The sequence below is a fragment of the Panthera leo genome, chromosome A1 (genome assembly GCF_018350215.1).
Source record: "Panthera leo isolate Ple1 chromosome A1, P.leo_Ple1_pat1.1, whole genome shotgun sequence".
Classification (NCBI taxonomy): domain Eukaryota; kingdom Metazoa; phylum Chordata; class Mammalia; order Carnivora; family Felidae; genus Panthera; species Panthera leo.
The window spans coordinates 141,156,504-141,183,082 of record NC_056679.1 but is presented as its reverse complement, the minus strand read 5'-3'; the positions used below and the strand labels follow the sequence as shown (position 1 = coordinate 141,183,082).

Here is a 26,579-nt window from a genome sequence, read left to right as displayed (position 1 = left end):
AGATTAAAATATCTGGTTTAAATCCAAACCATATCTGTATAATAAGAACTGTGTGAATTTTAATGTCTTTTGTGTGTGAACGCGTGAAATATGAGCGATTCTCAGAGGGAGAAAAAAACACCTTGACATTTTCTGAGGCACCCAGATCACACCTCTAAATTCACTGGAACTCAAACGTGGAAAAACAGAAAAGGTGAAATAAATTCATAGGAGGACCTATAGCTTTCATCACAGAAATCTGTATACACTGCTTAGAAACATCAACACACAGGGGCGCCTGGGCGGCTCAGTTGGTTGAGTGTCCGACTTCAGCTCAGGTCATGATCTCACAGCTCATGAGTTCAAGCCCCGCATCAGGCTCTCTGCTGATAGCTCGGTGCCTGGAGCCTGCTTCGGATTCTGTGTCTCCCTCTCTCTCTGCCCCTGACCCACTTACATTCTGTCTCTGTCTCTCTCAAAAATAAACAAACATTAAAAAATTAAAAAAAAAAAAAGAAACATCAACACACATTTTAGAAATACTTGGGATGGAACTAAAGACATCTATAAATGAATTTCATTTTTAGCTACTGGGTGAACATTTAGTGAGCATGTTACATTACGGAAGGTACCTGCACACTGCTTCTGCATCAAAGTTTCGAGTCTGTCTGTGATCTATTACGATAATTTCATGATGTTTATCTAGAAAGCATTCCAGGGCTGACTCTGGAGTCCGGGCAATATTGCATCTATAACCAGCTCGGTCACAGGCCCACCAGAATCCATCACTCTGGCTATCTTCCTTTGCAAAGATCAGCAAAACCTGAAATACACGCAGAAAAGCATCTTACAAGAAATCATCATTCTTACGAGACTCTATTAAAAAACAAGTCTACGGTATACTGGTTAAAAATGCAGTGTCTAGAGAGAAGCTACCCGAGTTCAAATCCCAGCTCCCCCAACTGGTTCCAGTGTGTCTTTGAACAAGGTATTTCCTTCATTTTTCCTACAGTTCCTCCACTGTCAGACATGCCATGCCAGCTAGTTGTGAAACTTTCAGGAGCACGAAGCAGGCACTCAGTCACTGGTGGTGGCTGATGCTCATTTTTAATTTCCCCAGTTGGCTTTGTTTTTAAATATTTAAGCAGTGAAATTATTAACAGGATAATTATTAACACAGGTGAGACTACAGTTCACACTTATACCTATTTGGTTCCAGTACAGGTGGTGTTGGCCTGACAGTACCTGAAGACCAACCCTCTGAGCCTAGCAATTAGATCCCTAGAAAGACACAGGAAAGGGAAATAACTCAAAGCAACCTCAAAAACTAATTTTAACACCCAACCCATGCTAGAGTCTGGAAAGAATGACCATGAAATGTGAAGATAATGGAGCCAAATTGAGGAAAACTTGCCCCTTTCTGCCTGAGAAGTGCAGCCCCACTGGAAAGAAGGTGGCAATACCCTGTGTCCCCCTCACCAGCCCCAGGGCTCCAGCACCAGATTCTCTGGCAGAAAGCCCGAGAAAGCCTTCTCACCACCTGAACTTGTTCATTTATTTGCTTGATTATGCTCTATCCTCCCAGTGGAATTGAGCTTCAGGACCGTAAGGACCTGCCTACCATGTTCCCAGCTACCCCCTCCCTCACCCGTGTGCCAAGATGGCACTTACTAGCTGCTCAGAAATATTTGGTGAGTTAAAGGTTAACTAACTGTAGAGTTCTCTGCAAAACACAGAAGGGTTTTATTTACTATGATTAGAAATAAGAGGTTCTCATAAAGAAACGCAATTATCTCAAGACACACATAAGGCACTTAATGTTTTTCAGCATCCACTTCTGGTTTAAACAGCAACAGAAGGGTTTTCGTCACAACATGAAGTGCCTTTAAGCCAATAACCAATATCAGTCTTGATGATGAAATATCAATGTGCTTCGTTTACATTCAGAAAGACGAATTGTGCAGCCATTACCATTACATTTTTTAAATGTTTTATTAATTAAAAATTGGCAATATATAGAAAACAGACACAATACTATAATAAACCTAATGCACCCAACACCCAGCTTCAGCAATAACCAACTCCAGGCCAATCTGTCTTCATTTCTACCCTTCCCCAATTTTCAACACTTGCACTGGTTTGCAGCAAGGCCTGCATATCACATTATTTCATTCATTGGCATCTGTTAAAGACTTAAAAAAAAGAAAGAAAAGAAAACCACAACACCATCTCATACCTAAACCTCCCCAATAGCTCCTTAACATCATTAAATATCTGAATGCATCATAAATGTCATTTGTTTTACACTGTTTAAGTCATTTCCTGTTTTCCCAAATACCATGTTTCCAGAAGAGACAGAATCATTTTCAACATGATTTTGACATTTTCTTCTTTTTTAATAGAACTTGTATTTATTTATTTACTTTTTTTAAGCTGTATTTTATTTTTTTATGCAATTTATTGTCAAATTGGTTTCCATACAACACCCAGTACTCATCCCAACAGGTGCTCTCCTCAATACCCATCACCCACCTTCCCCTCTCCCCTACCCCCCATCAACACTCAGTTTGTTCTCAGTTTTTAACAGTCTCTTATGGTTTGCCTCCTTCCCTCTCTGTAACTTTTTTCCCCCCTTCTCCTCCCCTATGGTCTTCTGTTAAGTTTCTCAGGATCCACATATGAGTGAAAACATATGGTATCTGTCTTTCTCTGCCTGACTTATTTCACTTAGCGTAATACCCTCCAATTCCATCCACATTGCTACAAATGGCCGGATTTCATTCTTTCTCATTGCCAAGTAGTATTGCATTGTATATATAAACCACATCTTCTTTACCCATTCGTCAGCTGATGGACATTTAGGCTCTTTCCATAATTTGGCCATTGTTGAAAGGGCTGCTATAAACATTGGGGTACAAGTGCCCGTATGCATCAGCACTCCTGTATCCCTTGGGCAAATTCCTAACAGTGCTATTGCTGGGCCATGGCGTAGGTCTATTTTTAATTTTTTGAGGAACCTCCACAATGTTTTCCAGAGCAGCTGCACCTCCCAACAACAGTGCAAGAGGGCTCCCGTTTCTCCACATCTTCTCCAGCATCTATATATAGTCTCCTGATTTGTTCATTTTAGCCACTCTGACTGGCATGAGGTGCTATCTCAGCGTGGTTTTGATTTGTATTTCCCTGATGAGGAGTGACGTCGAGCATCTTTTCATGTGCCTGCTGGCCATCTGGATGTCTTCTTTAGAAAAGTGTCCATTCATGAGATTTTGACATTTTCTTCTTAGCACATGGCTTGAAATCACACACTAGTAACACAGGATGCAGCCACACTTATTAAGAGCTCACCCTGGGCTAGGTCTGTCACTCCTCAGTCCAGAGTGCTCCTAAAAGTCTTTGACCACAGAGCTACTTCTAGGAAGTAGTGGCAGGTGGCTCTTCTAAGAGAATTGAAGGGCACAGCCTTGTGGATTTGATAATGAAGAGAAAGTCTTCAAATGAAACTATTAACAAGAGAGCTACAATGTACAAGTCAGGTAGAATAAATTGGTTTGTGTGTAAAGTCAATAACAGCTATGGTATTAACACGAAAAACTCAATACACGGGGCTTAAAAGTCGGAAAAGATGAGAGAATTTCTTCTTTTTTCTTTTTTTGGAGTTAATTCTTTTTTAAATTTTTTTTATTTTTTAATTTACATCCAAGTTAGTTAGCATATAGTGCAACAATGATTTCAGGAGTAGATTCCTTAATGCCCCTTAACGCATTTAAACCATCCCCCCTCCTATAACCCCTCCAGTAACCCTGTGTTTGTTCTCTGTATTTAAGAGTCTCTTATGTTTTGTCCCCCTCTCTGTGTTTATATTATTTTTGCCTCCCTTCCCTTATGTTCATCTGTTTTGTAAGATGAGAGAATTTCTTCTCAGTCCTCTGTCGAGCTGAACTAGGACTTGCTAAACAAGAATCTCAACACTTTAGATTTCCTTTATGCCATCTGGCCTCAATAACTGACTAATACAATAAGAACACACTGTATTCCCATGTTGGGCACTGCTGAAGATTAACCTCGTAATACTTACAGACTGTTCCACTTTTGGAAAAATAATGTCATTAATAAACAAAAATTTTCCAAGCACCTACTACATTCCCAGCATTGTCTTTAACTGCTTAGAGAACAGTGATGAAAATAATAAAGACCCTTGCACTATAGAGGTAGAGGGGTAAAGAACATGAATAGTAAGTAAGCAAATGACACTGAATGTTAAAAGTGCTAAGTGCTACGTACAAACAGTAGGAGAGGGGAAGGGAGAGCAAAACTGGGCACTGGGAGCAACATTAAGGAAGGTGATTAGGGTAAGGTCTCGCTGAAAAAGTAACATAGGCACAAATCCTGAAGGAAACAGAGAAGGAAGCCAAGTTGATGTCTGAAGGAAAAGCACTCCAAGCAGGAGGGGCTCTACTGGCCCCTAGAGTTGGAAGTGTGCTGGGTGTGTTCAAAGAACTGTAAGGAAGCCACTCTGACAGAGGGAAGAGTGAGAGGCAAAGTCTAGTTTGCAGCAGAGGGCTGGGTCACATTAAGGCCATTTGAGGAACTTATACTGGATTTCACATGAGAACTCACAAAACTGATTCAAAGTGAGCAAGGGTATTAACCATGTCTTGTTATTTTCTGTAGTTCTAACGCTTTGGCATCTAAAGCCCTGCGACCCTGCGCCTCCAAAGAGGGTTAGTCAATTTCTGGAAATAGCAGAAAACATGCCTAGAAAAGCACCCTTCAAATGCAAATCAATCCAGAGCCCAGACTCCTACCACTTCTTTTATCACGCTTTAATGCATGGAACCACTATTCCACCTACCCTAATCACTCCAGGGCCAGGAGTCAAACAACCAGAGACAAACCTCTATGCCCCAAATTCCCCTGCGATGATTCAAGCTGGCCAAACCTGCTTACCCTCCTTTACCCATTCCTTCCCACAGAAGCCACAGTGAGACTCTTGCCCACGTTTTCCCCTTGGTCCCTCTGCCTCCTGAGCAACCTTGGCGCTAAACGTGTGGTCTGTCATGGCATAGGGTGCCCCCTCCTCCAAGTGACAAACTGTTTAATCATAGTCATTTCCTGATCTGTTGGCCTCACCCTACCTAAATAATAACATCTTCATTTTAAAACAAGACTAATTATATTGTAAAAGCACTCATGAGAGAATTTCTTTGGATAGTGTTTAAAATTCTTCCCATTTAAGGGTAATGTATGGAACTATTAAGTTATTATAATGTATACCTGAAACTAATATAACACTGTATGTTAACGGGAATTAATACTTAAAAAAATAAAAGTCTTCCCATTTATTAAAAAAAATCAGAAAGACTACTTTTCAATAATTCAACTCCTAAGTGAAAAATCTACAGGAATAAAAATATATATGCATTTTACAGTGAAGTACTATAGTAATTACCTTTTTTTGATGTACGCCTATCTCTGGAACATTGCACCTTTTCTAGGAAAGTCGCCGGCCCAAGTAACTAGGGTTGGACTTTCTGTCCCTATCTCCCAGCGCAGCTGGGCTAATGATATTCTGTTTACAGAAATTTGGGGTTTGAACAAAAGAGACACAAAGGCCAGGAAATGAGACCTGTAGCTCATTAATAGTAGAGATATGGAAGCAAGAGCCTTCAACTCTTGCTGTCAAAGTACTCAGAGATGGCTCACTGCCACACTTTCTAAGCCAGAGCTTTCAATTCCTCCTTGAATTCTACAAAGAAAAAAAAATTGCACGAATACGTTTTTATTCATTTATTTACTTTGTTGTATAAGGCAGCTCTCACTTGCAACCAAAGAAAACCAAAAAGACCTAAAGTGATACAGTCCCTCTCCCTATTTAACATTCTATGTATCGGGTGCATGGGTGGCTCAGCTGGTTAAGTGTCCAACTCTTAATTTCAGCTCATGTCATGATCTCATGATTCTTGAGATCAAGCCCTCTGTCAGGCTCTGTGCTGGCAGTGTGGAGCCTGCTTGGGATTCTCTCTCTCGCCCTCTATCTCTGCCCCTCCCCCACTCACACTGTCTCCATCTCTCTCAAAATAAAAAAAAAAAACTTAAAAAAATTAAAAAAATTTTCTATGTATCAGTACTTTGTTAGTCATGGCCACTCTTAAGTATTTACTGACCCTTCACTGAGGCAAATCTCAAAATTTCAGAAAATAAACTTTAAACATAATTATTAAAGGCATACGAATGAATTTGATTTGTAAAGAATAAGACTTAAGCGACCCTTTTATTTGCTTTAATAATATAGAGAACATTCAAAGAGTATGTATTGATGATCTATTATAAAGTGTTATGAACTGGGAGAAAAAGCTGATAGAGATGGACAAAGTCTAGTCTCTGCCCCTAGGAAGCAAGCAGCGGAGACAACCAGGGGAAGATAAGCATAGTAAATGCACTACTGAGCAGTGACCACACGAGGATAAGGACATGACATCCAAGAAGAGAATCTTGGCACAGGGGAATGGGCAGAAGGAAACAATTGTGTTGTATCTACTTCACTGCACTGCTGTAAACACATCAAAAGAGTAGATTAAGATCTGATCCAGGTTGAAGCTTGGGACAATGAGACAACACCTTCCTTCTGGGACAGATCTGGGTGGACTTGAGTCCTGTCCAGGGTCAGAACACTACTAGAGGCAATCCTTGCTTCACATGGTAGGGCCAGGCTCTAACAGCAACCACAAAAAGCAGCCCTAAATGATGGCAAAAATGACTATTCTATGACCTTCATAAATTCTGTCCAAACATGAAAAATCTTAGTTGGTATTAACTGTGTAATGAAATAAAGTAAAACTGTCAATGAAAACGTTAGAAGCACTGAAAACTAAAATATTTTCTTTTAAAAAAACTTACAAGTAGCTTGAACAGTATGTGCCTTCTCCAAATTGTGTAAGCATAGAATACACAGTGAGCATCTTTTCTATGACCTGGTGAACTACAAAGTCCTAAACTTCGATCAGCTTCCAGTATTTCATCTGCCCAACTTCCAGTGCCACGAAATAGGCCGAGTTTCATTAATTAATACGTAGTTTTCTTTCTGTTTTTTTACTGGTACCACTTCCTCTGTGACATTTCATTACTTTCATCACAAACACTCTCCATGGATTCTGATCATTGCTGCAAGTTTAACGACCTCTGGCTGCAGATCTAGAACATCTCAATGTGACAGTGTGAACATTCCCACCCCAATCAGCTCTCTCCGCTAACCTCATTTACATTCAATTTAATCTTCCCTCTGGCAGGATCACTTCTCATTTCTCTGATGCACTTTCATCTGTGTTGGCTCATTCCCTCTCTCAATGATCTGTTTGTGTGTAAGGTCACGTGTGTGGTCATGGAGAGACAAGATGGTGACAACTAACTACACACTTTGCTGTCTGTGCCTGCATGGACGAACAATAGGCAGAGATCAATCATGAAGACGTTGAAAAAGGTGACATCATTGGTTACTGATTGTGCCACGCATCTGTTATTTACATAGTGGTATGTGGACTGAAGTGCTAGCAACACAGTTCATATTTAAGGCAATTATTCAATGAGAACACTGATGTAATTGCAATCCAAAGCATGTTGTGGGGATCTGGTGTGATTTATCTCAACTCTGAAACCTGTACACACTGAAACTGTGCAAAGCTGGGCAACCTATACTGCTTTTCACATGTAACTACAAAGAACTCAAACTGCCAGGCAGGGTCTCCCTCTTTCTGCAAGGAAACTGCTACCTAAACCTTCCTAGAACCACAATGTTTTATTCATCTCTCCATCCAAGCTAGAATGACCAACTAAGGGCTGATCTGTGGCAGGGCCAAGAGAATCAAGCACAGGGGTCTGGTGGGAGCAGCCTCACAGGGGTAACACAGACTTCAGGTGACTGGGAGAAGGGGGTGTCCCAGTAGCCATTACAAGAACAGGGCCCAGGACTCTCAGGACTCCTGTAAGCAGGAAAGGACTCTGAGGGTGATCCATTACCCCCCATTCCACAGATGAGGATAGTACCTTCCCAAAGCCAAGCAGCAACAGAGCTGGATCCACATCTGCCAACTCCTGCTTCGGTGAACTTTCCAGGGCTCCAGTAGAGCTCTCTTGCTTTGCTGGAAATCCTTGTAACTATTCCTTTGACAAGTTTAATCAACAAATGCTTACAAATACCTTTGAGGAAAGCAATAATCTGACTCGGATAGTCAAATCAGTATGAAACTATTTTCTCAGTAAAGACTAATTATGAAAAATATGAAGATAAAACTAACATTTCCCTAAAGAAATGTCACTTATTAGTATTTGTATAAACAAAGATGAGTCTACACATCTCTACATGCATTCCCCCTGTCTATTAAGCATCAATTTTCAGAATACTTGGTTTGGCTTTAAGCAAACACTGGGTAACAAAGAGCTTCTAGAATAGACCACACGTATAGATTTTATTAGTATTAGCCACATACTAAACTATTGACCAATGTGATCAGGTGAGGGGTGAATTCAGCAGGCACAAAATGGTTTGAGAGCGTTCCGTAAACGTCTCCAGGAAGGTGATGCTATTAACAGCTATGGTTTGATGAAAATTTAAGAGCCAGCCATTATAATGAAAGTACTTTAAATAGAGGATCTTATTCAGTAACTCTTCAACAATTCTTTGGAGGGTGGAATTATCTTCAATTTAGAGACATGGAAACAAAGTGCTACAAGTGTTAAGAGACTCACCCATAGCCACACAACTAGCAAGATTTGAACTGAGGTCAGCCTGACTCCAGAGCCTGAGCAATGATGTTAATTTTTTTTCCCCCCTGAAATATGGGACCAAAATTCCTACCGACTCTGTAATTGCATGGAACTGACTGGGCTAGGTGGAAGCCATGACTTCACAATAAAATGAAGGACAGACAGGACAGGAGAGTCCTGCAGCAAGTTACCATGTCAAAGCATCTCTACAACTCAGTCATTTCACTTAATATGTAAGGATAGCCCCGATGAGGCCATATGAGCTCCAATACTGAACAGTTCCAGAAAATCCGTGTCCGTGCAATATGGAAGAATAAATCTTAAAGCCAAGTACAGCCTTGGTAGGAAACACTTAGGCCACAGTTGTGATGAATAGGATTTCCAAATCCAGTTGGAAAGCCCAGTGGGAGTGGCAGAGCAGGGGAGGCAGTGGACAGCACCGTAAGCAGAAACCTGCCAATTCTACATACTGAACAAGTAAACATCCTCAAGGCAGTGATGAAGCAAAGGCCACTTCATTTTGAAATGCTGATATGAATCTCCTGCCTCAAAATATTTCTCCTATTTTTAATTTTCTTGCCAAGACTGGACAACAGGACTTTTAGTATCAGTCCCGGCCACTTCCCCCAGGAGAGACGTCCTCTATGATACCATGCTGCACTTCTCCCCAACACTTCCACCCATTCCACTTCTCACACTGCTCCTGACAGCTCATGCAGGGCATGCAGAGCTCCATGTTACATGTCCTGACATGGGAGCAAGTTTCCCCCAGTGAACTGAGAAATGCACCCAAAAAGCAACCACATCCTGAAGTATTCTCATCAAGCAAGTTCCTCCCATGCCCTAAGGACTCTGGCGGATCCAGCTCTTTAACATTTGCAGCATGCCAGTGAAGTAAAAATAGATATTTTTCCCCAAGTTGGGGGAGGGGGAAGGCAGGGGGGGAAAAAAAAACAAACGAATACGAAGGCACTGGACATAGTATGATTTTTCTAAGACAGTCACATTATCAGTAGCAGAAGCACAAAAACACTTCACTACATATGACTGCCCCTTAAGCTGGAGTGTTACAAATGAGAGAACTGACTGAGCACACTTGTCTTCCACTGTAGCACCTATGACAGAGCCTTGAACATACAGGTGCTCTGGAGCTGGTTTCTGAAGGGATCAATGAAAGTATGCTTCAATCAGACCAAGTGGGAATGACACGTTAGTTCTCAGTTGAGGGTGTTATCTTTTTAAAAACAATCTCTTGATTGCTGTGTACCTCACTCAGAGAAGGACTCCTGACCACTTGCATCTGCAGGCATCTAGGGCCAAACTCATGTGATGGGAATCAAGCAGCAAACACAGTAGCACTGGAAACATTCCAGCTCTTGCCCTGAGTGATGAGTTCACCGTATTCATTTTGTTATTTCATAGTTTACGACTAGCAGTTAAAAATAAATCCAAAATTAGAGACCACTGTTTTTCAGTAGTGGAGTATAGAGCTGTTTATGGGAATTTTAATACTACCAAGGACTAAATCATGTCTGAGAAGACAGAAATACAGTATATTTGAGACTCTGTTATAAAAATCTGACCACCAAACATGCATATTAAAAAATTACTCAAGGGGTGTCTGGGTAGCTCAGTCAGTCAGGCATCCGACTTTGGTTCAGGTCATGATCTCACTGTTCATGAGTTTGAGCCCTGCACTGGGCTCTGTGATAACAGCTCAGAGCCTGAAGCCTGCTGCAGATTCTCTCTCTCTCTCTCTCTCTCTCTCTCTCTCTCTCTGCCCCTACCCTGCTCGCACTCTGTCTCTGTCTCTCTCAAAAATAAACATTCAAAAAATTTTTTAAATTACTTAAGGGTAACCACCCCCCCCAATAAAAAGAAACACAACGTATAGTTTAAAACAGAAAAAATTCTGAAAACTGTCAATTTGACACAAAGCAAAAAGGGTGAAGAGACAGAAAATATAAGACTAATTTTATCAGTAATCACTCAGTGTAACCAGACTGAATTCAAAGGAAGACCAAAAATCAGAATAAATTTTAGAGAAATCAAAGCTATATGCTGCTTACAGGAGACATTTTTAATATAAAGTTATAAAGAAAAACTGAAAATGGACAGAAAAACATACCAGAAAAACATGACCAAGAAAAGCTGGTCCAGCAACATTAGCAACAGATAAAACAGAAGGTAAGGCAAAAGTTTAAAGAGACACCTCATAATAAAAAGGAGAGTCACCAAGAACATATAATAATCAAGAACATATATTAACACCGCAGATTCAAAACATCAGCAAGTATTAACAGATATTGATATTGACCTATATCCACTGCCACAGAAACTGAGAAATCAGTGAAAAACTGAGAGAGAGAGTTTGAACAGCATAAATGAGGTTGAATTAATTCATGTACACAGAACCGAGTATTCAAATAGAGATACATCTTTAAAAGCTTTGTGTGGAATATTAATTCAAAACTGGTTACATTATTGCTCAATCAAGTTGCAACAAAGAATCAAAGAATATTAATGGAAGATCATACAGTCTTTTCTACAAGTGAATCTAGAAAAACTGGGTATCAGTACAAGGATAAAACATGAGCTTTTACTTCTCTATCACTCCATATCCCAAAATGAATTTCAGATTGATTATAAAAATAAAATTAATTTTTTTAATTGTTTTAACAAAGAACCTAAGAAATTATCATCTCGAACTGGGAGTAGGTAAAGACTTTTAGAATACAGAATGTAATAACTATAAGAGAAATGATAACTTAGGCTACATCAAAATTAAATTTTGCTCAAAAGCCAAAGTTAAGAAGATGAATAGAAAAATCAGCCTGGAAGAAAATATTCACAAAATCCATTTTTTTATTTTAAAGTTTTTATTTAAATTCAGTAGAGCTAACATATAGTTTAATATCGGTTTCAGGAGTGGAATTTAGTGATTCTTCACTTACATACAACACCCAGTACTTGTCACAACAGGTGCCTTTCTTAACACCCATCACCCATTTAGCCCATCCCCCCACTTCCCCTCAGCAACCCTCAGTTTGTTTTTACAGTTAAGAGTGTCTTATGGTTTGCCTCCCTGTCTTTTTTTTCCTTTTCCCTTCCCCATGTTCATTTTTGTTTATTGAATTCCACATGAGTGAAATCATAGGATATTTATCTTTCTCTGATTGATTTATTTTGCTTAGCATAATATACTCCTGCTCCATCCACGTCGTTGCAAATGGCAATATTTCATTCTTTTTGATGGCTGAATAACATTCCATTGTATATAAATACCACTTCTTTACTCATTCATCAGTTGATGGACGTTTGGGCTCTTTCCATAATTTGGCTAATACTGATAATGCTGCTATAAACATCAGGGTGTATATGCCCCTTCAAATCAGTATTTTTATATCTTCTGGGTAAATTCCTAATCATGCAATTGCTGGGTCATAGGGTATCTCTATTTTGAGTTTTTGAGGAACCTCATACTTTTCTCCACAGTGGCTGCACCAGTTTTCATTCCCACCAACTTTCTCCACATCCTCGCCAACACCTCTAATTTCCTGTGTTGGTAATTTTAGCCATTCTGACAGGTGTGACGTGCTTTTCTCATTGTGGTTTTGATGTGTATTTCCCTGATGATGAGTGATACTGAGCATCTTTTCATGTGTCTGTTAGTCATCTGGAAGTCTTTGGAAAAATGTCTATTCGTGTCTTCTTCCCATTTCTTAACTCCCCATCATTTGTTTTTTTTGTTGAGCTTGATAAGTACAAATTTGGGATCATAACCTTTCATCAGGTCATTTGCAAATATCTTCTCCCATTCATAGGCTGCCTTTTAGTTTTGTCAATTATCTTCTTCGCTGTGCCGAAGCTTTTTATCTTGATAAAGTCTCAATATTTCAGGTTTGCTTTTGTTTACCTTACCTCCAGACACACGTCTAGCAAGAAGTTGCTATGGCAAAAGTCAAAGAGGTTATTCCCTGTGTTCTTCTCTAGGATTATTATGGTTTTCTGTCTCACATTTAGGTCTTTCATCCATTTTGAATTTATTTTTGTGTATGGTATAAGAAAGTGGTCCAGTTTCATTCTTCTGCATGTTGTCATCCAGTTTTCCCAGTACCATTTGTTGAAGAGACTTTTTTTTCCATTGGATATTCTTTCCTGCTTTGTCAAAGATTAGCTGACCATATAGTTGTGCATCCACTTCTGGGTTCTCTGTTCTGTTTCATGGATCTATGTGTCTGTTTTTATGCCAGTACCATACTGTCTTGATGACTATATCTTTGAAACAGAGCTTGAAGTCTGGAATTCTGATGCCTCCAGCTTTGCTCTTCTCTTTCAAGGTTGCTTTGACTATTCACGATCTTTTGTGGTTCCATACAAATTTTAGAAATGTTTGTTCTAGCTCTGTGAAAAGTATTGGTTGTAATTTGATAGGGACTGCATTTCAAGTGTAGATTGATTTGGGTAGTATCAATATTTTAACAATATTTGTCCTTCCAATCCATGAGCATGGAATATTTTTCCATTTCTTTGTTTCCTCTTCAATTTTTCTTGTAAGTGTTCCACAGTTTCCGGAGTACAGATCTTTTATCTCTTTTGTTAGGTTTATTCCTAGGTCACTTATGGTTTTCGGTGCAATTGTAAATTGGACAGATTCTTTGATTTCTTTTCCTCCTGCTTCATTATTGATATATAGAAATGTAACAGATTTCTGTACATTCATTTTGTATCCAGTGAATTTGCTGAATTTATCGGTTCTAGCAATTTTTTGATGGAACCTTTGGGTTTTCTACACAGAGTATCGTTATCATCTGTGAACAGTGAAAGTTTGACTTTTCCCCTGGAAACCTGGGTGCATTTTACTTCTTTTTGTTGTCTGATTGCTGAGGCTAGGACTTCTAGTACTATGGTAAACAACAATGGTGAGAGTGGACATCCTGGTCTTGTTCCTGACCTTAGAGTGAAAGCTCTCAGCTTTTCCCCATTAAGGATGATATTAGCTGTGGGTCTTTCTTATCCAGCTTTCATGATGTTGAGGTATATTCCCTCTATCCCTACTCTGTTGAGAATTTTTATCAAGAATGGATGCTGTATTTTGTCAAATGCTTTTTTGCATCTATTGGCAGGATTATATGGTTCTTATCCTTCCTTTTATTAAGGTGGTGTATCACATTGGTTGATTTGCAGATATTGAACCATCCTTGCAGCCCAGGAATAAATCCCACTTGATCATGCTGAATAATTCTTTTAATGTACTGATGGATTCGATATGCTGGTATTTTGTTGAGAATTTCTGCAACTAAGTTCATCAGGGATATTGGTCTGTTATTCTCCTTTTTAGTGGTGTGTTTGGTTTTGGAATCAAGGTACTGCTGGCCTCGTAGAATGAATTTGGAAGTTTTCCTTCCATTTCTATTTTTTGGAACAGTTTGAGAATACGTATTAACTAGTCTTTAAATGTCTGGTAGAACTCCCCTGGGAAGCCATCTGGCTCTGGACTTTTGTTTGTTGGGAGATTTTTGATTACTGATTCAATTTCTTTGATGGTTATGGGTCTGTTTAAATTTTCTATTTCTTCCTGTTCCAGTTTTGGTAGTTTATATGTTTCTAGGAATTTATCCATTTCGTCCAGATGGCCCAATTTGTTGGCATATAACTTTTCATAATATTCTCTTATAATTATTTGTATTTCTGTGGTGTTGGCTGTGATCTATTTCATTGGTGGCTTTATATATTTGGGTCCTTTCCTTTTCTTTTTGATAAGTCTGGCTAGGGGTTTATCATTATTATTAATTCTTTCAAAGAACCAGCTCCTAGTTTCATTCATCTGTTCTACTGGCTTTTGTTTCTATATCATTTATGTCCACTGTAATCTTTATTATTTTCCTTCTTCTGCTGGCTTTAGGCTTCATTTACTTTTCCTTTTCTAGCTCCTTTAGGTGTAAGATTAGATTGTGTATTTGAGAGTTCTCCTGCTTCTTGAGGTAGGCTTGTATTGCTATATACTTCCCTCTTAGGACTACTTTTGCTGCATCCCAAAGATTCTGGACTATCGTGTTTTCATTTTCATTCACTTTCATGTACTTTTTTATTTTGTCTTTAATTTCCTCATTAACCCATTCATTCTTCAGTAGGATGTCCTTTAACCTCCATGTATTTGCAGTCTTTCCTTTTTTTTTTTTTTTTTTCCTGTGGTTGACTTCAAGTTTCATAGTGCTGTGGTCTGAAAACATGCAAGGTATGATCTCAAATCTTTTTGTACTTGTTAAGGACTGATTTATGACCCAGTACATGATCTGTTCTGGAGATGTGTATCCTGCTGCTTTAGGATGGAATATGCTGAATATATTGGTTGTCTATCTTGTCCAGTGTGTCATTCAAAGCCATTGTATCCTGGTTGATTTTATACTTAGATGATCTGTTCATTGCTCTAAGTGGAGTATTAAAGTCCGTTACTATTATTGTATTGTTATCAATGAGTTTATGTTTGTTATTAACTGATTTATGTATTTGGGTGCTTTCAAGTTGGGGGCATAAATATTTATAATAGTTAGATCTGTTGAATAGACCCCCTTTATTATGATATAGTGCTCTTTTTCATCTCTTGTTATAGTCTTTGGTTTAAAATCTAGCTTAAGTATGGCGACTCTGGCTTTCTTTTGATGTTCTTTAGTATGATAAATGGTTTTTCATCCCCTCATTTTCAATCTGCAGGTGTTGTTAGGTCTAAAATGAGTCTGCTGTGGGCAGCATATAGATAGATCTTGTTTTCTTATCCATTCTGATACCCTATGTCTTTTGATTGGAACATTTAGTCCACTTACACAGCAGTATCTATTATTGATAGATATGAATGTAGTGCCATTGTATTACCGGTAAAGTCATTGTTTCTGGAGATTTTCTGTTCCTTTCTAGTCTTTGTTGCTTTTGGTTTTTCTTTCCCAAAGAGTCCCCTTTAATATTTCTTGCAAGGCTGGTTTAGTAGTCAAGAACTCTTTTAGTTTTTGTCTGGGAAACTCTTTATTTCTTCTTCTATTCTGAATGACAGACAGCCTTGCTGGATAAAATGTTCTTGAATGCATATTTTTCCCATTCAGCAACTTGAATATATCATTCCACTCCCTTTTGGTCTGCCAAATTTCTCTGGAGAGATCTGCTGCTAATCTTATTAGTCTTTCCTTTCAGGTTGGGGATTTGTTTTCCCTTGCTGCTTTCTTTTCCTCTATTTTTCAAATTTTACTACGATAAGTCTTGGTGTTGGCCTTCTTTTGTTGATTTTGATGGGAGTTCTCTGAACCTCCTGGATTTGGATGCCCGTTTCCTTCCCCAGATGAGGTTAGCCTTCAGCTATAATTTGCTCAAATAAACCTTCTGCCCCCTTCTCCCACCCTTCTTCTTCTGACAAATGGTATTACACTTTATGGGGTTACTGAGTTCCCTAAGTCTACATTCGTGATCCAGTATTCTTCTTTCCCTCTTCTTTTCAGCTTCATTATTTTCCATAATTTTATCTTCTATATCATTTATTCATTCCTCTGTTTCTTCCATCCTTGTGGTCATTACATTCAGTCGGTTTTGTACCTTGATTATACTGGGGTCTTCTATTGCTTTTCTTAAGCCTAGTTAGTATCTTTATGACTGTTGGTTTAAATTCTGGCTCAGGCATATTACTTATATGTGTTTTGATTCGATCCCTGGCTATGACCTCGTTTGTTCTTTATTTTGGGGTGAATTCCTCCACCTTGGTATTGTATCTGGGTCTCTGTCTTCTGTGTGTTAGGAAAATCTATTATGTTTCCTGCTCCTGAGAGTAATGTCTATATTAAGAAGAAGTCCTATACTGTCCGCTTCAGGAAGTGTTTCTGGTGGATACTGTGTGCACTCCACTATTGTGTTTTGGCTGCACTTTCCCTCTGGTCAGTCCTTTGCACAGTTTCTCTTTGCCTGCATGAGAATTGTCTGGAACTTGTCCGTTGTGTGGCAAGTTTTAACGAAGTGTGCTTTGGTCTGCTTATTACAAAAAGGTAGATCCTATTTTCCCCAGAGCTGAAGCTTTTAGCACTCTACGATCAGATTTGGTGGACACGGGTTTGTAAAGATCTTCTGGGGTTGGGGCCTGCTGCTGCTCTGACTCTCAGGCCCTAGTTCACAAGCACCTGTGGAGAGCAGGGGATGAGGCTTGGTGTAAATAATTCAAGCCTCCATGTTACTCACTGAAGTCCATCCATACTAATGGGCAGGGGTAAAAATGGCATCAGCTGGCTCTCTCCTCCCAGAGAGGAGAGTTCATGCCTGCTACTCTTCAGGAAGCCCTCAGAGAAGAGTGAACAATCTCCTGTAATTTGTTGCAGACATCCATCAGATCCCTGCCTTCACCCTATGTCCAAGCCATCTGCCCATCCAGCAGTGCAGTGCTCCTGTGTTTTACATCAGGCATGCCAGATGTGTTTCAAATCTCCAAATCTTAGGGACAGGGCATAGCACATACCTGTGTTGATCCTCTGAGGGAGGGTCTTGCTGCACTGTGGCTCGTGCCCATTTGCCCCAGAAGGGCAATCACATAAACACAAAGGGGCTTGGAGTGTATGGTTAAAGTGAAGCAAAAAGCTGGCATCCAATTAGCTGCCCTCAGCAGGTGTCTCTGATTGTATGCTAATTAATGGGGCAGTTCAATGGCACCCACTAGCTCTGTGGTCCCTGGAGAGGCAGTGCCACCTCTCCCAAATGCACTCCAGGAAGGGGAACTGTCTCTCCCAGTGCGACTCAAGGGATCCTGAGACCATTCTGTTCACTTCTGGGCCCTCTGCCCTCCTTATCCACAGAAGCACCACTATGCCCACCAGGCTCCACCCAGCAACGGCACAGACTTCTAAAACTTTAGTCTTTGAGCTCCGTGGCTTGTAAAAACTTGAAATAATCAGCCCCTTTCGTTTTGCCTGCCAACGGTTTTAGGGAAGTACTTTTCTCGTGCAATGCCATGCCCTCTGTTCTTTCTGTCCCTCTCTCTCCCTCCCTCTCTCTCTCTCTCTTACTCTCTTACTCTCCCTCCCTCCCTCATCAGGGATCCCTCCCTCTGCAGCACTGGTGATTCTTTTCTCCCCCAAATCACATATCTTCTCCCTTCCACAGTGTGGCCTCTTTTCTCCTTCTAGTTGTACAGCTTGTTCTCTCAGTCCTCAGATCAATTTCATGGGTATTCAGAATGATTTAATATTTTTCTAGCTGTGTTTGAGGGATAAGGCAAGCATAGGGTCCTCCTACTACTCTGCTATCTTAACTCCTCCTCCAAAATTCTCAAAATCTGACAAAGGACTTGTAATAAGAATATATAATGAACTACAATTCAATAATGTTTTAGAAGTCAATCTAATTGGGTGACTGGATGGCTCAGTCAGTTAAGTGTTTGACTTTAGCTCACGTCACGATCTCAGGATTCATGGGTTCGAGCCCTGCATTGGGCTCTCTGCTGTCAGTGTAGAGACTGCTTCAGATCCTCTGTCTCCCTCCCTCTCTGCTCCTTCCCTACTTGGGCGCTCTCTCTCAAAAATAAATGGACATTAATAAAAAGTCAATCCGATTAAAAATAAGACTTAACCAAACATTCACAAAAGATAAAAGAATTGCCAATAAGCCACTAAAATTCTCAACATTACTAGTCATGGAGGAATAGAAATTTAATTCACCATAAGATAATTAGCTAAAATTAGAAGACTGCAACACGAGTCATTACCACGGATTTGGAATAACCAGAACTCTCATATTGTGTGTAGGAATATAAAACAGTACAACCCACTTTGAGAAGAAATATCGAAGTCTCTTACAAAATTAAACACACCATTGTTTTGGAGTTTCTAACAAGACAAAGAGGCAAATAAAATGAAACAAAAGGCATTCCGATTGGAAAGGAAGAAGTAACGGCATGACCCTGTATATAGACAATCCTCAAGAACCCATAAAAAACTCCAAGAGCTAATGAAGGAGCTCAGCAAGGTTGTAAGATACAAGGTAAAGAAACAAAAATACATTTTATTTCTATATACTAGCAATGAATAATGCAAAAATGAAATTAAGGAAATAATTCCATTTACCACAGTATCACACAATAAATTTAAAATACCAAAGACATACACTATACAACACTGTTAAAAGAGGTTAAAGAAAATCTAAATAAATAAAAACATCGTATTAATGAACTGGGAGACAAAATTGTTAATGTTGCAATATCCAAAACCAGATTCATAATCTGTTGTATGATTTGCAATCTTTTAGGCGACTCACACCACACACAGCACAGTAATCAAGATAGTGTAGTACTGGCACAGGACAAACATACATACCAGTGGAACAGAATTGAGAATACAGAAAATAAACCTTCACAGTTATGGTCAGTTCATTTTTGACAAAGGTGCCAAGACAATTCAATGGGGGAAAGAATATTCTTTTTAACAAGTGGTGCTGTGACAACTCAATATCCACACGAAGCCCTACCTCATATCATATACAAAGATTAACTCAGAATGAACCATAGAGCTAAATTTAGGAGGTAAAACTAGAAAAAACCAAAGCAATCAATCTTTGTGACCTCAGATTGGACAACTGATTCTTACACACGACATCAAATGATGATGAATGAAGAAAAATTTCAGAATGATACCTATAGCCTCACCCCTTTGACATAAAGCTTTAAAATATTCAAAAGCAGAGTAATTATTATGAATGGACACACACATATGTAGAATAAATATACAAACACCTAGCATAATCAATTTCCAAAGAGTGGTTACTTTTAGGGAGGTGAGGATTGGAGGGGAGCAATACAGAAAGATAAGGGGAATCTTTAATTTCTGGAGAACAAACTCAAACAGAGAAAGTATAATGTTAATATTCAATAAAAGGGGTACAGCTATACTCATGTACTTTAATGAATATTTGAAATACTTTAGAATTTGACAAATTATGTTTTTAAAAGTCGAGACATCCTTAGTATGATCATTAATTTCCAGTACAACAGAGAGTAAAAATTAAGGTAAATTAAACTAATTGTTCCAAAACTATACTAATCTCAAGGAACATTCTGGAAATTGCTTTGGGAATAAACACCATTATTAGATCCTTTGTCATTGCCTTTATTCAAAATGGAGCACAAAGTACACGCCCCCAGAATGATTACTGGAATTTTCCACTTGTTTGTATTCTATACAGATAGTTGTGGCTTATGTTTATTTTAGTAAATTCTTTTTTCTCTCTCTACTCCTAAATTTGTTTTCATCCAATTTTCCCAAGCTAAATATCTTCCTTTTGTTTTTTTCCTTTCCCTAGATTTGTATTTCCTTTCCTAAGCAACAATAAAACATTATTTTCTTTTCCATTTGCTCATAAATCAAACAGTACATTTCCTTGTTTGGTTTTTCACTTTCATCTACATGTTTGGTTTGCTTACATTTTTTTTTCTGCATTCTGCACTTTTCCCAAGTAATTTTCCCAATGCACAAGCTTCCAGGTGTTAACAAGCTACTTTTTTATAGGGAGAAGGCTTGCTCATTTAGGCCTATCGGGAAGATGTGTATGCAGATGGAGATTTAACAATAACCACTGTTGATTTAAAAGGGTACCAATCCTTCCACCCATGTTCTTCTGAAGCGGCCAATAGACCCTGAGGGCTGTGGGGAGGATGGCTGCAAAGCTGCTGCCATTTTTAGAGTCAGGTGAATGCCATAGGCACTGGGCCTTCTCTTCCTGGAGCTCGCTCAGTACTAAAGAGTCCAGACGAACACATGGCTCAAGACACAGGGGACAGGAAAGAGGAGCCTCCTGTCATCTTTTCTTCCCAGCCAACAACAGTTGTCATTTACTGAGACCTCTGCAGCCAAACAGTCTTCTAGGCACTCAGTGCAATTTAATTTAACCCCTAATTCCCCATGAGAGAGGGGAATTATCATCTCTACAGACAGGGCACTGGGTAGAGAAGTCAAGCAATATAAGCAAGGTCACATAGCTTAGTGACCCGGCTAGTAGAGCCAAGACTCACATCCACCTGTGGCTCATGGCAAAAGCCCTGACGCTTGCTACACATAGCTTCTTCCCTTTCTGACTGCTGCAGGGTGTGAGCAGTCCAAGTTTTTAGTGAGAGTTGTCCTCCCTCCCAACCCACCACACAACCTACCTCCTGTATTTATACTCAAGACGGGACAGTGTTTAAATTCTCAAGAAAACAATTTGATTCTTCAAGTATGACATTATGAAAAGTCAGCAGTTTCACAAAGACATATATACACAGTCTGTATGCATGTACAGGTGTGTTTGGAGGGGCAAGGATGGCTACGTGCTGTGATACTGAAAGAGCCCCTCCAGGAACAAAGCCCCAGCTGAGTAATGGAGGCATACCTGAATAGGATCCTGCGTCAGTCTCATGGGCCCAATGCGTACCTCCGCAGAAGAAACCTGCTAAATAAAGGACAAAACATGAGATGTGTCGACTCAAACTACCAGGAGTGACGAATTCTTCCTTCCTCAGAATATTACATTATGCCCCTTTATAGACCCTAACTGTAAGGATTCAGTTTACGGACATGGAGAAAGTAAAACATCATACACAGCATAATCCTGGTTTTGTGTAAGAATATATATAAGTGCTGAAATTGTCTTGGAGGGATATCATCAAATATGAAGTAGTGGATTTCAGGTTGTTTTTAAGTATGGGTTTTTATAATAAACAAGTACCGTTTTATGGGAGAAAAACATTATTTTCTGAGCACCTACTATGTGCTTGGCACCATGCTAGACAATTATTATTCTGAAATCTTGAGTACAAGTTTTTCTTAAATGTGGGAACTACAACATCTCTATGGTTTTAAGATCTGTTCCTTTATTTAGATCTTCATTTCCTTATCTTCATTTTATATGAGGAATAAACAGCTTATTCTTGCCCATGTTTACCATGAATAAACTCATTTCAATTGAACCTCTTCAAATCAACTAAGGAACCCCATAGCATGCCAAGAGGCAAACCGTGATTCACTCCAGGAATGAGCTTAGATGTTCAGCGGCCAAAGCCATCTCACTGCTTCAGCTGTAAGCATAGAGCAAATATTTGTCTTTAATTACTGTGCTTGGATTTCTAAGAGGAATTTTTCTCTAGATTACTGGACCAAGGGTCTTGGCCTCACCTCTATGGATCCAATTTTGTTTTTCTCCAAGAAGATGTAGTCATTGTGCCACCACTTGGAAGTTTATCCTGCAGTCTACACACTAGTTCGGTCCCTGTCAATCCTATGGAACACCTTCAGCAAGCATAAAAATCCACAGTGCGGGAAATAACTCAGTAATAAACCAAGGACCAAGACGAGGCTTTATCAGTTAATAACAGCAGAGCTCTCATTACGCTTTAATTTTGAAAACTAAAAGTTTCCCTTTCTCCTTTCTTCCTTTTCCTCCGTGCTTGATTCCTGCTGGGCATGGTCTGTATCTTCTCCAAAACATGACTGAACTGTTCACACTTTTCTCTTTAAAGTTGATCCCTCAACCCTAGCATCATTGCATGAAGCAAAGCTGCTGGGGGGCTTTGCTCTTTTACCAAACTAGCCAGCATAAAACTCAAAGCCCTCAGATGACGGCTCAAGTGAGGTTCTTGGTCCTCTGTGGTAGGTTCCGCTTGGAAAGGCAGCTTCTGGACAGTGGGTCCGTCCAGTAGGCCTGGCACAACTCGTAACAGCCCAGGGCCTCAAGTCCCGGAACCCATGGACCAGTAACAAGTTCCTTCCATGTTTTGCTGCTACCTTCAGGTCAAAGAACATGAGACCTCATGCTTCTTCCCTTTAAACAAAACAATATACTGCAAAGCGTTACTGCTGGTAGCAGACCCAGCATATATGCACAGCCCCAAGAATGACTCCATTGAAAAAGGACCAGCACCACACCTCCTGGGTCACTAGGACTCTGCATCCCCCCGGCCACCCAGCTCTACCCTAAAAACAGATTTTAGGGGCTACCGGGATGGCTCAGTTGGTTAAGCGACCAACTTTGGCTCAGGTCACAATCGGTGGTTCGTGAGTTCAAGCCCCACATCAGGCTCTGTGCTGACAGCTCAGAGCCTGGAGCCTGCTTCAGATTCTGTGTCTTCCTCTCTTTCTGCCCTCCCTCATTTACACTTTGTCTCTCGCTCTCTCTCAAAAATAAGCACTAAAAAAAAAATATTAAAAAATAAATAAAAAGGTTTTGTCTGAACCAGACACAGCCCTTCAAAAGCAGTGCAACTGCTAGAATTTTATTTTAAAGCTAATAATTAAGAAGCAAAACCAATTTGGTACAGTAAGATAAATTTGACTGATAATCTAGGGTATCTCTTCACGGTCTCTGTGCCCTCTTTTGGATTTACTGCACCCACCACATATGTAAGCTCTCCTCCAACAGGCCACCTGTGAATGGTTTCTCCAGCAAAACTGGCTCCCAAAGTGGTCATCCAGGGGCAGAAAATAAATGAAATAAGTAGTATAAAGTTTGAAAGGAATAAAATAAGAAGTGACTCACTTTGGAAGGCTAAGGGATAGGGAGAAGGATCCTTGCTGGAAGGGCACAGACCATCCAAAAAAATAATTCACTCTACCCATACATTTCTTTTTTTTTTTTTTTTTTTTTTAACATTTATTCATTTTTAAGATTGAGGGAGACAGAGCATGAGCGGGGGAGGGCAGAGAGAGTGGGAGACACAGAATGAGAAGCAGGTTCCAGGCGCTGAGCTGTCAGCAAAGAGCACAATGCAGGGCTTGAACTCACAGACCGCGAGATCATGAAGTCAGACAAGCTTAAGTCAGACACTTAACCGAATGAGCCACCCAGGTGCCCCGTAACCCATACATTTCTGTATAACTTTGTAAATAACCACCATGTGCATGAAGTACTTACATAGATAGCTTGCTTTTTTTTTTTTTTCCTCTGTTGACTAAGAGCTCACAATATATTCCTGATGAAATCTCTCCAGAACAAATCCTGTGGAACAGTGTAATGACTGTTGGCACACAAATGACTAGATTCTCTTCAAGGAAATTATTCTCATTATTGTCTCCTATTCATTTAGGCCCAGAGGACCCAATTACATTTCAGCTTTTTATGTTACTGAATTTAGACATGACACAGATCAAGTCACTTTTTCACATAGGTCTCTTGGTGGGATAAAAGCCCTGAGAGGTGGCATTTGTGGGTTTTTAATATCAACATTAAAAATAAAGTCAATTACATTTTCTTTATAGGTAAGGAAATAATGACTCATTTGGAGTAATTCTGAAATAGTCTTTGCATTATTGTCAACACTGGCAAATCTTTTAAACTATGATCCTTTCTGCCATGCATTTTATGTCTTTAGAAAATACAATGCTTTTGCTGGAACTATCAAATAAGCTCAGTATGTTACCTCCAGGGGACTGCAAGATTTGAACGTAGAGGAAGAAGTGTTCTAAAAGGAGGACAAAGACCTTCTCAATGACTTCTGATCACAACTCAGAAGAAGAGGGAAGGAAAAACCCCTGAAGCTTATTACTTCATTGGCATGAGGTAAAATTTTTCATGTATTTTATTTCTTTTATTTTGGGGAGGTAACTATTACTTTATTACTTTATTTATTTTTGGCGCTAATGAGTTAACAGGCCCAGGGTTGCGAAGGTTGATAAACTGACATGTTAAAATGACTTACATGTTTGGTACAGTGGTAGGAGCTTAACAGTATTTTCTCATTTAATTCTCAAAATCCATTTCATTATTTTAGCCATGTGAATTACAATAGGCTAGATTATACTGTGGTATCAAAGAGACCCAAAATCTCAGTGGCCTAATATTATAAAGGTTTATTTTTTTATTCATACCAAATTCACTATGGTGTGAGGCGACCTTCCAAGGCAATTCCTCCTTGTGGTTACTTAGCAGTCCAGGCCAAGAGAAAGGCAGAGGGAAAGTCACAGGAGACTCGGGCATGGGTTTTTAAGGTCTCAGCCTGTAAGTTACACACACTGCCTTCCCTCAGCCCAGTGGCCAGACCTGGTCACATGGTCCCACTTCACCATAAGGAGGTGGGAAATCTAAGGAAGCAAATGGGTACAAGTTATATAGGCCTTTTTAAACTTTGCCAAGAGAACATCACAAGATGATGGGAACACTCCTCAAGCCCCCCTGTCTCCCAAAGACTCTGCTAGTCACTTTCACAGGAGTGACCTTAGGGGGAGACAGGCAATGGTCACTGAGTAACAGTACATAATTTTCGAATCGACACTCGACCTAGAACATATCCTTTTCCTGCCATGACAGGAAAGACCCTACCGTCTTCTTCTATGGCCCCAAGAGTCCCTGGCCTGCATCCAACATTTTAACCTCGGCCTAACCCAGCTCAGCAGGAAGCTGCCATCTGAGGCAGGGCCCAGGAGAAGTGGTACAAGTTTGGCTGAATGTCTTCAAGACCCCTGCCTGTCACATCTCTACCCACCTCCTCTCAGCCCTACTTCACTGTAGCACACTCCACCTCCAACACCAGCTTAGGGCCTTGGGTTATCAGCTCCCTTAGTCCTGACCTACACTTAGCTTCCTGTCTCTTGGCTTGCCTCTTCCTTCTTAGTCTGTGCTCCCAGTCATCTGACCTTGGCCTCTGTGTCCAAGCCAGGTCAGCTAGCCCAACAGAAAGGCAGAAGGTCTCCTTGCTGGCTCTGGGGGCGGGCGCAAGGCAGCGACCAGCAGAGGTAAACCAGCGGTAGGCATATTCACAGCCGCACCAGTTTGCAGAGTTCTGTTTCTAACATGGGAGCCTTACTGCCTACATTTCACCAGTTTGTCAAAGGGTGTTTATGAACATCAACAGGAGACCACATACTGATGACTCTGTAACTGAGCCAAGATTCTCCACTTCAAAGAGTGAACTCTGAGCAAGTACAGAGGCACACATCCTCAGTTAGTGTATTAGTTCTGAGTCCAGGCAGTCAAGAAGTCTGCCAAGGCCACAAAGCAAGCAAAGGAGGGGGTCACAGGTAGCATAATGCCAGCACCCAGGAGGAGAAGAGGATGAGACAAGAATGCGAAGAGAGACACTTCCTAGCTGCTCTGACCACACTGCTTTCCCCAACCGCCCAGGGAGGAAGGACTGCTGACCGACAGTGCAGATTTAACCATCCAGTGTTTACCACGTGTCAAACACTTGTGTGTACACACGTCCACACATGGTAACAAACACATGCAAATACATGCAGCAGGCTAACCAATTCACAGAAAAGTTGGCTCTCTAGGGGGGAAAAAAAAGCCCTATTTGTGGCATTTGCTGATTCTGTCGTGTAAATACTTTCACTTAAATTAATCTCAAACTCACACGGTTGGCCCCTGACTGTATCTTTTCATTGTGAATGGAAAGGGTGTGTGAGTGGCAAACTCAATGAGTCTCTGTTGGTCTCCACATGTCTATCGCTCGCTTTTGTCTGACAGTTTAATGAGATACAGAATTCTGGTTGATAGATTTTTCCCTCAAACTTTGAAGCTAAGAGAAAGGAAAAAGTACTTCTGGTTTTCAGGGCAGAGAGATCAAGGAGGCAAGCAGCTCATGAAAAACAGGAGGATGTTAAGACTGTGTTGGGAGAAGAAATTCCAGACATACGGAACAAGAGAATCAAAGGAATGGAGGCCAGGTCACAAAGGTACAATGGCAGAGAAACTTTAGACTGGGAGGGCTGGGTTCAGTCCCTTAGAGGATCCCGGAAGGAGTGCCCCTCCCCACCCCTTGCTTTTTTACCTGTAGGCACCAACCACACTGTAGGTTTCTGAGTGGAGAATTCACACAATCAGATTTAGGACTTGGGAAAACAAAAAATCAA

At 40.2% G+C, this 26,579-nt stretch overlaps 1 protein-coding gene across 4 annotated transcripts in view; it reads right to left on the bottom strand.

The window, feature by feature from the left end:
• Positions 1-26,579, bottom strand: part of PDE8B (phosphodiesterase 8B) — a 252,552-nt gene that overhangs the window by 127,003 nt on the left and 98,970 nt on the right. For all 4 annotated transcript variants that reach the window (XR_006203503.1, XM_042941679.1, XM_042941665.1 and 1 more), the window contains exons 2-3: positions 21,127-21,186; positions 612-802 (exon numbers count right to left, since the gene is read on the bottom strand). Coding sequence is in view for 3 of the 4 variants with exons in the window: in XM_042941665.1 (XP_042797599.1) it covers positions 612-802; positions 21,127-21,186 (251 nt within the window). In the remaining variant the exon portion in view is untranslated. The remainder of the gene's footprint in view (positions 1-611; positions 803-21,126; positions 21,187-26,579) is intronic.